Below are 16,069 nucleotides of genomic sequence, written 5' to 3'. Positions count from 1 at the left end.
GAAAAAAGCAACACTTGTGCTCATTAAAAAAACTTACATTTTTTTAACATTACACCTCTGAACAAAATAATGAAATGCCTCAATACCATTGACTGTAAATGAGAACTGGACTGGGTGACCCCCTCCCCCGAAGTGTTCTAGACAGGAAGTGTCTGCTGGATCGTAGAAGCCAAAATCCCATAGATTTCTTTAGAGAAATCCACAGCTATAGCACAGTCATTCTATTGGTCAGAATAATCATTTTCCTCTGATGGCTTTTTAAAATTTTTTTTCATTATTTCTTTGTATTTCAAGTTCAAAAATTACTAATCAATGCATCCTATAAAAGTCGGTGGAGCCTGCCGACCCCCATGTCAACATTCAATATTTTTGACTGACACATTTTGTGTAGTCTGCTTTCAGTGGTAGGGGTGTGGCCTACCAACTAGCTCACTTCTGATTGGAGAGAGTAGTTTCTATAGAAATGTCGACCAATCACTGCTTACTGACAATGTCTGTCTCCAACATTGTGTTGTTTGTAGTGCGAAAAAAAATAATAAATTGCAGACTAAACTGATTTTATTTTTGTCGAAGCCAGAAGTAAACCTTTTTCTAATGGGGGCATCACACTCACTCACTCCAGTTCTCATATTCTGTCAAGAACGTAAAGTTAAACATATTTGATGGTTTTGGAAGCAGAGGTCATTCTGTAATTTTTTTCCACTGAACATCATCAGGTATGTTGCATATTACTGGCATTCATTGTTAGAGAATACCTTTGGCTGGTTTACAATTTAAACTCAGTTATATAGGAATTAATTTGTTTTTATTTTAATGGTTTATACTGTCAGTTCTCTAGAAATCGGTTTTTGAGTCGTGAGATTATACTGTTTACTAAGAATGTTTAGCTGCTGTATTTAAGTTGTAAAAACACTTTTCATCCGTTCACCACAGTATCCTGTCTGATTTTCTACTCACAATTCGAGGTAAAGCTCTGTTATTAAGCAGCAGGGTCTGTGTTGTTTCTCTGCCTGCTTTCAGATCTGCGTTTGTTTCCTGAGCGATACGTAGTGTGTGTGAGTGCTCCGGAAGATGCCTTGCTGCACCATAGAAACCCGAGCCTGGTGGCGGTGAGTGCTGTTTATATGCCTCTATTTCCTCTTCCAGTCGCTTGGCAAAAACTCCTGCATTAGCCTGCGTGTTATTATAGGGTGCCTTGCCAAATTGTGTTCTCACTTATACATGCCAGTTCTCTTTTTAAGGGGTGTGGGGGCTTCTTTGAGTACTAGAAAACAAGAAATGGGAGCGGTGCTGAAGAAGTCGGGTCCAAAGTTGACGAAATTCTTCATTAAACTTGATAATTTGTTGAAAATGAGAACTCCAGTGAATGTTGTGTCACTTTGTTGCGTGTAAACATCCTCTTTAGATTTCAAAGGGGAAACTCTAGATTTTTTAACTTGACATGTTGTGTTTTTTTATTGAATTTGAGCCAGAATAAACCCTGAGTGAAGTTTCTATTTACTTCTTTTCATTGTAATCAATATTCTTTTGGTCTTCTAAACTCCTCAGAGTATTCTGGGAAATGAAACTTTTCACTTCAGCATCAAGCAGGATTTCTCCAATCACATCTGACTATCAGTGTGGATTTTTACATCCCCCCCTTTTTAGTATCTTTTGCACACTTTGGCTTCCAATGAAAGGAGTAATTGTAATATTTTTAGTGGAGCGACACAGTCGTCAGTAAAAAGTTCAAATTGTGTAACCAATTTTCCAGTTTGAGGAGACGTTGCTGTCGATTGCGTTCCTCTGCCCAGGATGTGGTTCTCCAGCCTCATACAGAACAAGCAGAGGGAATTGGAGGGTGGGAGTCTTGTGGTGGAGCTCTCACTGGCTCAGCCTTGAGCCTGGTTTGTAAGGGAAAGATACCAGACAGAGTGACTGAAAGTTTTTTTTCTCCTTTTTGTTTTACTTTACAAAAGAAAATGTGTTTACAACCTTCACTCTGTCCGTATGCATCAATGTTCATTTTTTCACTTTCAGTACTGCCAAAATCAGAATAAAACACTTTCTGTAGTTTAGGCACAACTGATGTACTAATGTTGCTGCTTAAAAATGATTTGGTCGTTTGAGTATCTTGTCAGAGCTAATCCTGGGTTTTAGACGGCGGTCTTTTATTCCACAGCTTTTGACAGCAGGGGCACAATAATCCCCCAAAAATGCCGTGTTTCCATGTTTACTGAGGTTTCAGGTTTGTTAGGATTCAGTTTGTGTGACTTCTTGAACAAAAATCTGCAACCGCAGTGGAAATGTATATTTGTCCAATGAAGAAAACATCTCATTGGGTCAAGCGGGTCATATTGGGAGTCATCTGAGGTAGCATCGTGGATGGACTCATGAAAGACAGTTTTACTCTCACCCTTAAACATACTGAAGAAGTTTTAGTTTGAAATCTTGTGACTCATTTCTGCCGCTGGATTTGGCTTGGATGAACAGATGGTTAGGTGTAAAAACTTGAAAGAACTGTACTGCTAGTTATGCCTTAGTGACAACTGCCCTTACAGATGGATACGGGCTGTCTGCGGGTGAAACATGATAAAACCTGTACAGATGTGGCCCACATGATATTAAGATTGTAGACTGTTCGATGAGCCCTTACAACCAAAATGTTCATGCACATTTTTTTCTATTCTAAGCTGCAGAAGTCAGCTCGTTGCAAACATTTATGCTACATGTAAGGGTGAGGTAGGTGAGACACAGGTATGTCTAATTGATTTTTTAATTTTTTAACGCCCCCAAATTGTGCAGACTGCGCAAGGATCCTGTTGGTGCTCTTCATGAGTGCATACTTCTTGCATGAAAACTGGTTGTTAAAAATTAGGAAAATTAGACAGTCAAGCTGTAGTTTGTGTGGACATCCTAGGGACACTTGCGTATCATATGTACATCCCTGTGCGTGTGGTGTAGTTTACTCTGACCTTACTAACGACCAGAGTATGGCGTAAGGACACCGTACGACAACATTACCTATATGTCATGAGTGTATTCAACTTCCATCATCCTTACAAATACTTTACAATACACTTACCACACACTGGACAATACATTCCACTTGCAGTTCACTTGAGGCTTGTAAAGCCTCAAGTGAACTGCAAGTCCCACTCTAATCAACTTTTGATCTATTTTCAAGGTGTTCCTAGTGGTCTTTCAATTATTATTATGACATTTTTACCCTGTGCCATTTTCCATGACATTTTCCATGAAGTTTGTCGAATGACAGCAGTTTGAATGACAGCAGTTTGTTTGAAATTCACCTCTTGAGTTGTAGGCGGAACTGTAAAGGTGAAGAAATACTGTCCCAATTTTCAAATATCCATCCGTTTACATGCTCTCACTCTAGCTTACACTAGCTCACAATCACAACCTAACATTACTGGTTCAACATAAATGGCGAGAACCATCAGAGCTATCCAACCGCACAGTTTTGAGCCAGATGACAACTCTGATGAGGAAAACAAAGATGTAGATGGATCTATTTGTCTATAAGAGGATGCATTGGAATCTAGTGGAGCAGGGAGGTTATAGCCCGCCAATTGTTGCACTTATGGCATTTTTATCTGGTCCTGAATGAAGAAATACTCAGAAATACAATTTTAAGCTTCATTTTCAGTATTTTAAGATATGGCTGTTCCTCTCTGCGACACTCAAAGGACCAGGCAACCTTAAAAACCTGCAGTATTGGTACATGAATAGATGTAGTGACTAAGGGGTTTTCTGAAATCTTGAACAAAGGGGGGATTTATGAAGTTGTATGATGATCTGAATCTTACCTGAAGCAATAATGAGTATTGCTTAGCTTTGGTGCTCTTCATCTGACTCATTGTCTTCAGTTTAGTTTCAGCAAACTTTAACCTTTGTGCTATTCTTTGGGTCCAGATGACCCAACACTCACATTGACATATTATCTCTCCCATGACAAAGGTGGACAAAGATGGACAGGGCTTCATGTCTGTTATTGGTCACACTAGTGAAGATAAAAAAAACATTAAAAAGAGTTCAACATGCTAACTTGTGGGGTCCAGAAGACCCCACTTCCAACGTCAATGTGCCAAGGATAGCGGGAGTGTTCCAGTGTTTTTGTCAAAACACTGGAAATTTAATGAAAATATGTAGTTGAATTTGAAGAGTCATTACAGCACGATGGTACAAACTTCTACCTTCTAAGAAAGCCCCAGACATGATACAGATTCCCGTTAACTAAGGTCAGAAATGCTTGATCAGCTTTGATTCTTTAACAAATTGGGGGTAATAAGAAGCTCAGGCTAACTAGTGTAACTGATGACTTACAGTGATGCTGATGATTTTGTGGTTTATAATAGTATTTTTGCTGTACTTTCCATTTTTATGAGTCAAATCCAATAAAAAGTCAAATTAATAAAAGTGAAATTGCATGTGGTTGGTCAGGGAATGAACGTGCGTGTGGGCATCTCTGACTAACACAGTTTGCAGTGATAGAATGACAGTAATTAAAGAGATGATGTCCACATGATGCTCCTGTGCTTTGATCTTCATGGTTAGTTAGGAATATGGAGCAGTTTTATAACATTGTATTTGTCCTGGGAAGGCATGTCTTTCACTGAAAGCTGCTTGTGAAACAGCGTCCACAGTGAGGAGGGCAGCATGGGAAGGGAGAGCTCATGTTTGGGATTGTGGCTTTTGTTTTCTGGTCAGGCAAAGAGTGGGCAGTTGAGGTGAGTGGCGTGCTGTGCAGCAGAAGTTTGGATCAAAGGGAGTGCAGATGTGTTTCCAGTCCCCCTCCCCTGCTCTGAGCTCTGGACGGGCCGGTGTTTATTCATGACCTCAGCATGCCTCTGCTCTGCACAGCTCACATCAGCGAGCGGCAGTCCTTTCTTCACCCGCTCAGTGTCTGGTGTTTATCTCAACACCTAGACCCAATGCACAGGTATCATCTCTGACCGTCCATTTAAACTGCTTCCGTTGATGTCTCACTGCCGCCCTGAGAGTTAACAGCTTGTCTTAATCTTTCTTCATGGGTGGATCCAAAAGCTTTTGTCATTGTTTAGGAAGAAAAGTTGTCCTCTGCTTAAGACAAGTCTATGCCCAAGCATGTTTGTTGACTTTGTCGCAAGGAAGATGTGGTGAGCTCAGACAAACAGGGCATGCTTTCTCAGTGGGAGCAGGGTGGGTGGAAGTTGATGGGTGGAAAATGCGGAGTGCATTCACGAACATCTCGGCAGGAGGTATTTCTTTTTGTTTCTGTTTTTGTTTGTTGATGCCACTTGATTCCCTCCACATTCAGAGGGAATTACTGCATTTGTTTCATTTAAGTGGTTTAAAGTGCTCAGGCATTTGAGTAATGGCAGAAATTACTGTCTGGTTAGAAATGAGTGAGTAATTAGGTTTGTATGATGACATCCAAATGTTCCTATACATGTACAGGCCGATATGAGGACAATAGAGGAATGCACAAAAAACTGAGATGATCGGAGCCTATTCTGCAGAAATGGCTTCTACGTAATGATGGAGCAAAGTTAGCAAAATCATGACTATGATGGAGGACATATTTAAAGAAAATTAAACAAAAAATGTATTTCTGAGTATTTTTATTCAAATTGTTGTGGATCAGGAGCAAACAGAAAAATTTGGTTTGAAAAAGATCGTACTTGTTTGCTCACAAGCTCCCTGGTCCGCTCCATTCTGATGCATCAATTTCTAGAAGACTAGATCCGTCTTTGTTTTCCTGATCTGAGCTGGAATCCAGCTCCAAACTGTATTACTGGATAGCTCCAATATTGCTCTGAATTTTTGTTGCTTATGTCAGGTTGAGGTGAAAGCCAGCATGAGAGCGTGCAAACAGAGAGCTCTCAGCAACGTGGAGGGGAATGGGAGCGGGGTTGCTTTGTGTCAACGGTCCCACCCACAACTCAAGAGGCGAATTTCTAATAAACTCCTGCTGCCCTGCAGAAACTATCACCGTCAAAGTGACCCAAGTTTTTTGATTTTCTCTAAAAACTTTCTAATCATTATTAAAAGACCATTGGGGGCACTGAAAATAGATCAAAGATGTCGAATTTAAATATTTTTAAGCTCTTAACTATATGCAGTATCATTGCTTGTAGGAAAACTGAGTTCAACTGTGTCAGAGTTGCTTTAATCAAAGCCAAATGCCTAAAGAAGACTTGTCATCCTGTACATCAGTGGCATAGCTTAGATCAGCCAGAGACCATTTTTCTATATCAGTGCATTACTTTCAAGTGCAGCTGCATTAGCAGATAACCAGCATAATCTCCTTGCCTTTAGTCCTACCTTATCTGAGGTGACAGAGGAGGAACATGTATTTTATGGGGTCTCATGTTGATTATCTTTTTGAAGTTGTTTCCAGGAGCCACTCAGAGTTTGGGGCACAAACTATGCGAGCATTTACTGGTATCCCTTTTAAAACTCAATGATTCATTCTCCGTGCTGCCCTTTTGCCAGGTTTATCTTTAAAACCTGACATCCAGATGTGCAGTCTTGTTGCAGCTCCTGCGGCGGCGCTCTGTTGTTTCGGAGGCTTGGGGGGAGGCAGTGGAAGGAGGGAGGGCACTGTAGGCCTACTAAATGTTGGATCACAAGGAATATTGTGCAGCTTTGTGTGGGGGCTCACTGGTGGTTTAATCCTTTAAGATAGAAGTAATGTGAAGTTCCTTCTTAGCAGCACCTCTGTTTGGGAGCTTTGTCGTGAAGCTCGCTCTCAGGCTATTGGCAGTTTGGAACATTCCTAGCAAGATTAGGCCGCTTGGGTTCACATACCATACTTACTGTTTTGTCCACATCGCTTATGATAAGTATAACGTTTAAACACTGTCTGTTTTCCTCTAAAACTTAAATTCTTTTTTCTGTTGTTTTGCAAAAAAAAAAATCTTTAAAAGGCATGTAGGAAAAAAAAAATTGGCAAATCCGTTTATAAGCCCTGGCTAAATATTTTCCCTCTTTTGTTTTTGACAAGTTTTACATGGAAAATATTTCTGTGTAGTAAAATGCATCTTAATTTGTTTTTAACCAGAAAAATGTTCCATATGTGAACACAAGCAAACTAAGCACAGCTTGTCGTTTCTTTTTGGAGATAATCTTCTGGAAGTGTCTGCTCCTGTGATGTTAGTTTGATCTTTGAGAAGGTGACGCGACCACCAGGTTTGGTAAAGACATGAATAATATTGTTCTAATCCTTGTTTTCTTAGACTTAAGTTGTTGCAGATGACTCACAAAAGAAAGATCAGAACAAAACAAATGGCACAATTATCAATGAATCTGTTCTTTCTGTAAAACTGCACAGCTCTAAAGCCTTCCTCGTGTTAAGTTTACTAAAATATACTTTTTTTTTTTTTTTTGAGTTTATGGTTGGAAATATCAATTTTGAAGGCAACATATATGACTGGAAAAAGTGACCAAAAACGTGTTACATTTGATGCACACACGTGTGAGACCTGTTTCGTTATGTTGATACAATCTCCTGCTAACCTTCTGCACCTGCTGTTCTTGTTTTAGCATGAGCTCTTTGTAATTGTCTGTATTTATTTAGGATGTTGTTGTCAAAGCCAAAAAATATTGCATTTTAAGCAATAAACACATCTAAAGTTTACTGTGTTCTATAGCAAAAGGGTAAATGATTTAACAGAAAACGGGAAAAACAAACAAACATAGGGGTAGGGATGTAAAAGATACAGATATGTTTAAAATAACCTATCCAGTACTCAAAGTTTCAGCAGTATCGATTAAAAACCACAGATAAGAACAAGATTTTGTTGGTAAAAATGTATAAAATTGATTGATTAGGAAATCTGTTTCTGTCAAACGTTGGTTTATCTTCCTGTTGTGTCTCTTCTGTCTTATCTTTTTATGTTCAGGTGATGCAAACAAAAGGACATCCAATCAGAAGCTTGCTTCTACCAATTCTGAAGGTGAACCAAGACAAGAAATGTGTGTTCAATAAACATACGATAACCTTTTTTTTTTTTTTGCAACACTTCAAGCCAAATCTGAATAAATTAACATGAGACAAGTTTTTTTAACCACAAAGAATAAAATTTTTAATTTTTGAAGCTGTAGACATGACAAGGACATTTTGTTTTTGTTGCTCAAAAGTTTCTCAGTTGTAAGGCATTTTCTGAAAATGAATATTAAATATCTAAAAATAAAATATCCATTTACATAAAAGCTTTTGATTGTATTGTATCACCACAATGTTAATTCATTCTTATTGTATTGATATAGAGATGCGTACCAACTCATATGAGAGGGAAATATACACACCCCTACTGATAACTGTATTTTTATCCTTTTTTTCCCATAATAATTACATTTAAATCATTTTCAATCAATGTTTTCCTCTTCCATAAAACAAAGAAAGAATTGTCTTCCTCAGCTGAACGGATCAGCAGATCTTTAGTTTTTTCTCTCCTTTTTTTCAATAAAACAAAGCAAATATTCATACTTTTATTTTTTTTATAATTTATAAAGCAAAAGTAAAAAAAAGTCTTGATCAGATTTGTGAAATTGATCTACGGCTTTTTTCCTCTGATCACCAGGTTTTAAATTCATGTCCTTTGGGCTTCTATTAGGTATAACTACTTTAAACACTCGTCTTTTGGTATGAAACTTTCATCCGACCTCTTAAATCTTTTATTGTCTGTTTGGACCGGTTCTCTTTTCTTCATGCTTCTTCCTCCCGGCGACTTGGGTCTTTCACTTTCTTGTTCTTTTGAAGTGGAGCCGGAACAAACAGAAGGACGCCGAACTTTCCCAGAGAGCCGCCCTTTGACTTTGTGTTGATTTTTCTTTCAAGTCTGTTTTGAAACAGTGGTTCATTCATATTAAAAGATGATAATGCATATCAAGGCAATTCCATGCAAAGTAATGGCACCCACATTTTTCCCAGAATTGTTGCTGTTGGCTTGAGCGTGTGATGGTGGGGGCGAATGCGAGTTGCACGTGTGTCACTGTCCCGAGTCCAAGTCCAAGTGGCGGAGACTCAGAGAGCTGAACCTCTGCCCACTCTGCAGCATGACTCCATCGCCACACAAAGAGCAGCTTGTGGAGAACTTCCTGTGTGAGGATTCTTACACTTGTGGGCATGTTAAAGAGACGCTTAAGGTCAGCCGCTCTGACTCTGGGTGGTGCCTTTGCTTTTGTTGTGCTCCCCTTTAAACATCGTCTGGTTCTTGTTCATTCTTATCTTGTCTCTTGTTTTGTTCCTATTACTTCCTTGTTGCCAAGCCTTTTTGGCCATTCCTCCTCCCATTCCTGGTCTCCTTTTTTTCCCTTTACCTCACCACAGTGCAGTTCTCAAGGTCTCGACTCCCACTGTAAAGCCACAAGGCCCCAGCTTCCCTAATGGCATGAAGCGACACTCCTCTGACCTTTTGAGGCAGGTTATGTGCTGCGATGGGATGAGGGAAGATGTTTAATGATTTTTCTTCCTGGCTCCGTTTTAACAACAGCTGGTTGACGCCAGAGCTTGCCACATTGGCTTTCCCCATCTCAGAGTCCCCATTGATCATTTTACAAACCGGTTTATAGGATGGTAATGATCTGAAAAATGGCTGATATTAAATAAACATAGCGGCCGCAATGTTGAATTTTCCAAGAGTGAACTTCTGTGTGGTTGTAGTTTCCCACTGCAACAGTCTATAGAGTTTTCAGTCATGCAAAGGGCATGAGTCTGTGAGCTGCATATTCATCTGCTCCTTCGCTTTGCTGCTGACTGAAGTAACTGGATGAGCTGTCATAAAATCCACCCAAATTGACCCTAAACCAGCTGAATTATCGTATCATGTCAAATTTTATATAATTTACGTCAATATCAAGACATTCCATAATTATTAATAGTCCTCAAAAAAGAACTGAATTTTAAAAATTAGATAATCAAATGTATTATTTTTGAAAAGTTCATATAAACTAATTTGGTTTATATTTTCAGGGAAAATAATCTTTTTTGTGATTTTTTTTTTTTTAATGTAGACATATTTAATTTTATTACAGTTTTTTCTAAATGCTAAAACACATTTTCTGAAACATTAGATCAATTTAACCAAACACCAACACAATTTTCAAAACATAAGCTAAATATACAAAATACTTAACTCATGAATCAAAATCTCACTTTGAGGTCAAAATGAAGACTCTGTTGTCAAAACACACACGCATCAAATCCAACACACTACGCACCAAAACACTAAACACAATTTTCGAAATATAAATTAAATATAGAAAAAATTCTTGACTCTTCAGTCAGAAGCTCACTACGAGTTCATAATGAAGACTGTCGTCAAAACTAACAAACATGCAGCAATCACAACACACTACACAACAAAACACTTGACACTGTTCACAAAATGTTTTACAAAGAGCTATGTGTTAGCTATGTTGCTAATATGTTTTCACTCAAATGGATAAAGACAACATCAAATGTTTGTTCACATACAAATATATTTTATGTTTGTCCCTTGTCACAGTAAGTAAAACATGCTTTTATTTCCATCCATCCATCCATCTTCTCGACCGCTTTGTCCCTTTCGGGGTCGCGGGGGTGCCGGAGCCTATCCCGGCTACTGATGGGCGAAGGCGGGGTACACCCTGGACAGGTCGCCAGTCTGTCGCAGGGCCTCAATCACACACCCATTCACTCTCACATTCACACCTAGGGGCAATTTAGAGTCACCAATTAACCTATGAAGCATGTTTTTTGGACGGTGGGAGGAAGCCGGAGTCCCCGGTGAGAACCCACGCATGCACGGGGAGAACATGCAAACTCCACACAGAAAGGTCCCAGACGGGATTCGAACCTGGGGCCTTCTCGCTGTGAGGCGAGAGCGCTAACCACTGCGCCACCGTGCAGCCCTGCTTTTATTTCGTATTCTCTAATTGTTTCAGTTCGCACTGACCTGTTTTCCTTTTTAAATGTCCGCACGATTGATGCCACTGTGAACCGACTGAGTTGGGGGTTGACCCTTTGACCCGCTTCCCTCATGGTCATTCCATGAACCAACACATGGTCAATTACAGTGCCCGGATCGCATCAGAAATCGCTGTCCTTTGTCTGGGTCTTGGAGCGAGTCTAGGTGCTGGTCTGGGCCTGGGTGCGGGTCTTGGTGGAGGTTCTGGTCTTGGTGCTGGTCTGGGCCTGGGTGCAGGTCTGGGTGGAGGTTCTGGTCTTGGTGCTGGTCTGGGCCTGGGTGCAGGTCTGGGTGGGGGTTCGGGTCCCAATGTGGGTCTGGGTCTCAATTGCCTTTCTCTGTTTTCCATTTTTCATTAGCTGTTTAGTTGCTTCAGAACTGCCTTTATATTCAGTGCAGTTGATTAGCAAAAAGTGTCTTCAGGTTTGACCAGTTGTGTGTTAATGATGACTCCTGTGTTGGAACAGAGTTTGAGTTTTGCCTCTTTGTGTTAATGTTTTGCACCTTGTGTGTTGTGAATGCTGACTGTGTCTTAAAAGTGAGAATGTGTCTTGTGTTCCGCATAGAGTGAATTGGAGTTTTGAAAATTGTGTGTTAACTGCAAATTGTGTTTTAGGTTTTGACCAAAGAGTGATATTTTTGAGAAAAGAGTTAAAGCAATTGATGAGCTTGTTTGGAGAATGGCACTTAGTGTTTTAGCAATTGGGAAAAACTGTAATAAAGGCCCCAATCTGTTCATTTGAAATCATTAACCTTGTGAATACTGATTTTAGGAGGATGAAAATTTGACAAATATGTAGATCAAATTGTTTTGAATTTAAAACTTGATTTACTTTGAGAACTTTTGAGATTAAACTGAATTTGTTCAATAGTTTAGAATTCTCCTTCCAAAGGGAGCAGCTGTAAAATTGTCATCAATTCAGCTGAGCTAATGGGTTCATGTATCTATTTCTTTATTTGTTTAGAAAATGAAATACATGTAAGATAAATGTAAAATGTTAATGAAATACAGAATCAGCAACAGCCTGAAAGCTACACGTAAAAAATTAACCAAACAAATTTTCTGTTCTATTCAGTTATCATAATAATGTGATTTCAAATGAAATCCTGTCATTTCAATTTCTTGATGTTGACCTGATAACTTTTACTTTGCAGTGTCATTATTTCTTTAATAAAAATTAGATATAACTCAAAGTTTGTCGAAATGAAAACATTTTTATTCTTATCATGTCCTTCCTCTTTTGATAAATTCATTTTATTTATAAAGCAGCATTACTAATTAACATTATTTTCTATATTGAATGACCCACTCCAATGAAAATTGTGTTTTTGGTGTTTCTAACATGTTCTTGAGGCATGTTTCTGATCATGGAGGACATATATTAAATACATTTAGGCTCAAATGATCTTTTCTGAGTATTTCTTTATTCAAATTGTTGTGAATCAGGAGCAGCTCAGAAAATGCAGTTTGAAAAAGATCGTATTTGTGATGTAGAAAACATGATGGGCAGGACACAAGCTCCCTGCTCTCTCGCTAACAAATAGATTCATGGAAGTCTTTGTCTGGCTCAAAATTGTATAGCTCCACTATTGCTCGACAGTTTTGTTGCACATTGTTGCGGATGCTGAGGGGATGTAAGCTAGTGAGAAAGAGTGTAAACAGAGAGCTCTCAGCAACATGGAGGAAGTGGGGTTGCTCTTTGTCAAAGATCCCTCCCACAACTCAAAAAGGAATTTCTGATGAACTCCTAGAAAACAACACCGTTTTTTTTTTTTTTATTTTGGCTAAATACATAATCATAATTAAAATAGCACTGTTTTGAAAATAGATTAAAAGATGATCAGAGTGGGTCTTTAAATCCAAGAGGTTTATGTATTTTTCAAATTAATTAACTTCAGAGGCTCATGATCCCAAGGAGGGGTGCTCTGGTATTATGTTGCCATTTCAATTCATTTACTATAAAAAAAAGGCTCTGAATTTTGCTGTTCTGCCTAATTTAGCTCTAGAGTCTCTTGTTCTCTCATAAAACTGGAGTCTGTTCTCGGTCAGCCGAGGAAAAATCTGTTATTAACCTTCATTAGTGGCCCGTTGAGGCTTTTCATGGTGAGATTCAATATTAAACTTGTTCTTTTTTCTGCTTATTAACTTAATCATTGGATGTTTTTATCTTTCATCTAAGTTAACCATTTAGTGAATGAATGATGCTCATTTTAAGCAGCCTTAAATAAAAGTTTTCTCATTATGACTGACAGTCTTTCCTCAATAGTCTGCTCATGTGGCATCTTTTCTGTAATCTGATTTCTGGGTGGTTTTGTTTTTTCCTTTTTGAACTTGCCGGCATGGTCACTGTTCACAGCTCCGCCTCAGGGCTGCAAGCCTCACTTCAACCTCAGATGGCAGAACATTCGTCTAACTGATGACACTAATTATTTTCTGACCCCTTTAGGTGGAAGCTTCAAACAACTTCAGACAGGAACGTTTTTTTCTTTCTTTTTTTTTTGCTGGTATTTTGCGCCTTTGAAGGTTTTATTTAAAACATTTGTCTCCCATTGCGTCAGAGTTCATGCTTAATGTATGAAAATGGGATAAACTATGATAAATGTTGTGTAAATATTTAGGAGTGGTAAACAACAAGGCCAGAAAGAAATGTATGTTTTAATTTTTGACTCTTTCTGTTTGCCTTTCCCAGAATGAGGTGGGGGAACAAAGCAGATCAGAATATTTCTCCAGAGTAAAAGAAACACAAGAGCTTTTAAGCAGCTCAACAAACACCAAGAAGTCTGTCCTTCAAAAGATGTAAGTATGATTCAACTCTCTCCAACCCCACCACTCCACATGGACACTCAAGGAATCTTTTTAACTCTTTCAGAGTCAAACAAATTAGAGTCCAGCAACAGTCCTCAACTGGGCAAACTCTCCAGACAGAACCTCCAAAAAAGCAAGGGCTGGATCATGGAGCAGAAATACGTCCCAGTTCTACTGAGATGGCCCTCCCAGAAGCAAACCACAGAGTACTTTATGATGAATCTGAGGCTCTGATATGGACCGTTCATGAGCAGAAACCAGAGGCTGACAATAGTCAGACTGAAGGCATTAATGTAAACGAGGCCTCGTCAGGTTCTTGCCAACACGAATCCAGTCACAAGAACAGTAAGAGGTGCAAGCCAAGTGATTCAGGGGAAGACCACCCCTCACAGCAGGCCAAGAGAACATGCCTCGAAAGATCACGAGCCACAACTCAACCCCACTCCACTAAGTGCTCCTCACAAGCATCCAGGCTGGAGGAGCGTACTCCTCTGCCGCCTGCTCCTCCAGTTCAAGCCAAGGCAGAGTCCACGGCTTTCCTCGAATCGGAGAGCAAAAAAACCACAGTGGAAGTGGAGCTGCTTACTCCAGAGAAACAGACCCAGATCTCCCCCCCCTCTAGCAAAAACACAGCGCAGAGAAACCAAAACATGCTTGCCACAAGTCTGAGGGGCCTATCTGTCAAGCCTACATCCACGGACGCCTCTATTGGTTCCAGATCCATGCTTAGAGAGAAGGGAAGTGAAAATGTGCCCAGAGCCTCCAGATTACGGCGACAGAGGAGGTTCTGAAGGGGAGAGGAACTGGGGTAAAGAACCCTGACGCCACACAGATAGAGATGATACTCTGTCAGGCTGCGTGTCTGCGGTGCACGTGACCTCCTCAGATGACTCAAGATATGCTCCATGCTCTGGTCATACCTTTCACACACACACACACCCACACACCCCCACACACACATATCAGACAGTGAATACTTTGTCGATTGATACATGACCATTTGGGTTACACTTTGTCAGATACTTGAAACAGACTTTGCCTCCACCCTTAAATAGCAGTGGTCAAGAGAGGCTCGCAAATGAAAGTCAAAAACCTTTAATTGGAGTTTAGATTTGGTTTTCTGCTGAAGAATGGGAATTTCAGACAGGCAGGAGCCGTGCAGTACGTCATGGCTTGCAGTCTGAAACACTGGCTCCTCTGCGTCTGAATGTTGTCCAGCATCCGTGCTGGAGCTCTGATTTGATTGATAGGAAATTCCAGATTTCTGTCATTACTCTTTTCTTATGAATATGGATATTTTTTCCCCCTTAGGTTTTATTCTAAAACTGTTTGCTTATGCAGCATCTCGTCTAAATCTAATATGTGCGATGGGCTGGACATATGGGTGGTATTCAGAAACGACAGGGCAGCTTAAGTATCACCAGTAAAAATATGGCTGCTGTTGACAACCCTTCAGTCTGTTGGCTTGTTTAAAGACGTATTGCTGTTAGATCTTTTTTTTTTCTCCTTTTAAGGTTTGCTTTTTTAAAATTATAACTGAAATAAATGCATTTTTTGCCAAAAGGTAAAGAAAAGTTGCTAAACTGCTGCAAAGCTGTGAATGTTTGCCAACCAGTTTGGCTGAAATACCACAAGATCTCTTGGAGTTTTCCTCACTCAGAGCCCGGACAGGCTGATGTTTATGGCAGTTTGGAGCTGTAAGAGGAGATGAGCCATACCAGAAACAATCTGCTGGAGTGTTTTTTCACTGTTCCTAACATTTTTTTTTAAAGTTTTTTATTAAAAGCTGTTTCCCTGCTTTACTTTAGAAGTAGAGATTGTGGTAAACTCAGTTCGATTTTTAAAGCCTTCCCAGGAGTCTTTTAATTATGATTATGCCATTTTTAGCCAAGTTAAAAAAACATGCATTTTGCTAGGACAGTTTCTGCAGAGCGGCAGAAGCTCATGAGAAATTCACCTGAGTTATGGGTGAGACCTGTGGCCCAGAGAAACCCCGCCTCCACGTCACGTCAGCCATCTGTTTACACTCTCTTCTGCTAGCTTACACCCTCAACCTAGCGTTAGCAGTGCAACAAAAATGGCGAGCAATATTGAAGCTATCAAGCCATACAGTTTTGAGATGCCAGCTTAGACGAGGTGAACAAAGACGTACATGGATCTATTTGTCTACAAGTGGATGCATCAGAGCGAAATCGGAGCAGTGAGCTTGTGGTCCGCCCAAAATATTTTCTGCGTGACCTTTTTCAAACCACTTTTTTCCTGATTCACAATTAAAATAAAGAAATACTCAAAAAATGCAATATAAGTTTATGATTTCCTTCATCAGACAAAT

The 16,069-nt window shown here is 39.6% G+C and overlaps 1 protein-coding gene across 8 annotated transcripts in view; it reads left to right on the top strand.

Annotated features, from left to right (window-relative positions):
- Positions 1-15,539, top strand: part of LOC112161524 (SLX4 interacting protein) — a 37,371-nt gene extending 21,832 nt beyond the window's left edge. For 7 of the 8 annotated variants that reach the window (XM_024296714.2, XM_024296716.2, XM_024296713.2 and 4 more), the window contains 3 exons: positions 1,021-1,109; positions 13,622-13,728; positions 13,802-15,539. In XM_024296714.2, the coding sequence (XP_024152482.1) occupies positions 1,021-1,109; positions 13,622-13,728; positions 13,802-14,528 (923 nt within the window). In that variant the 3' untranslated portion in view covers positions 14,529-15,539. Of the gene's footprint in view, positions 1-1,020; positions 1,110-1,241; positions 1,477-13,621; positions 13,729-13,801 lie in introns of those variants that run through there. The other variant, XM_024296719.2, reaches the window with a different exon arrangement.
- The last annotated feature ends 530 nt before the right edge of the window (positions 15,540-16,069 follow it).

The sequence above is a fragment of the Oryzias melastigma genome, linkage group LG15 (assembly GCF_002922805.2).
Source record: "Oryzias melastigma strain HK-1 linkage group LG15, ASM292280v2, whole genome shotgun sequence".
Lineage (NCBI taxonomy): Eukaryota > Metazoa > Chordata > Actinopteri > Beloniformes > Adrianichthyidae > Oryzias > Oryzias melastigma.
This window is presented reverse-complemented; position numbering and strand designations above follow the sequence as displayed.